At 47.3% G+C, this 1,019-nt stretch overlaps 1 protein-coding gene across 1 annotated transcript; it reads left to right on the forward strand.

Moving 5' to 3' along the window:
• Positions 1 to 4: 4 nt before the first annotated feature.
• On the forward strand, positions 5 to 952 carry LOC107580857 (urotensin-2 receptor-like; the record flags this gene model as incomplete). The annotated part of the gene is made up of 1 exon (XM_016266484.1): positions 5 to 952. A coding segment is annotated over one exon (948 nt), but the record flags the coding sequence as incomplete, so codon positions are not given.
• Positions 953 to 1,019: the final 67 nt, after the last annotated feature.

Below are 1,019 nucleotides of genomic sequence, written 5' to 3' on the forward strand. Positions count from 1 at the left end.
AATAACATCCATACTCGGCACAATTTTGACCATCATGTGTTTGGTAGGAGTAATTGGAAACGTTTACACCCTGATCATCATGAACACCTCCGTGCGTGTAACTGGATCGATGTATGTCTACATTGTGAACTTGGCTCTGGCGGACCTGCTGTACCTCTCCACCATCCCTTTCGTGGTTTGGACGTATTTTGCGAAGGACTGGTACTTTGGCGACATCGGATGCCGCGTTCTGTTCAGCCTGGATTTGGTCACCATGCACGCCAGCATCTTCATCCTGACCATCATGAGCACAGAGCGCTATCTGGCTGTGGTGAACCCGCTGGACACCTTCGGCCGGTCCCGGCGCTACAGGCGCGCGGTCACCTGCCTCGTGTGGCTCTTCTCCTTCATACTGGCTCTACCGACCATGATCATGATTGACCTCAAGAGAGACGTGCACAATGGAGTAGAGAAGCGCATGTGCCACCCGACCTGGCAGATGACCGCGTACAGAGTGTATCTGACCATCCTGTTCAACACCTGCATCTTGGCTCCTGGATTAATCATTGGATATCTCTACCTGAAATTAGCCCGGACCTACTGGTTATCGCAAACGTCTATATTCCCATCCAGAGAAATGAAGAAGTGTCCTAAACAAAGGGTGTTATATATGATCTTGAGTATAGTTCTGACTTATTGGGCGTGTTTCTTACCTTTCTGGTTGTGGCAGTTGCTCAGTATCTATTATTACGCGCACGGAGGGCTCTCGAGCAGTACGGTGGTGTACATTAACTTCGTTGTTACTTGTTTGGCGTATAGTAACAGTTGTATCAACCCTTTTTTGTACACTTTATTAACGAGGAATTATCAGGAATATGTGAGGGACAGACAAAAAACCAGCACAGATTTTAAGAAGCGGTTCAGACTGTCGTCTCAAAGGTCTGTGTCTTCTGGAAGTCAACACTTCTGTTAATACTTTGAATAGCACGCACCGTAATGGCATTCTTCTGGATGCTTACAGCAAACTTTGGTATTGTTGC

The sequence above is a fragment of the Sinocyclocheilus grahami genome, unplaced genomic scaffold (assembly GCF_001515645.1).
Source record: "Sinocyclocheilus grahami isolate Dianchi unplaced genomic scaffold, SAMN03320097.WGS_v1.1 scaffold47871.1, whole genome shotgun sequence".
NCBI classification, from domain to species: Eukaryota; Metazoa; Chordata; class Actinopteri; order Cypriniformes; family Cyprinidae; genus Sinocyclocheilus; species Sinocyclocheilus grahami.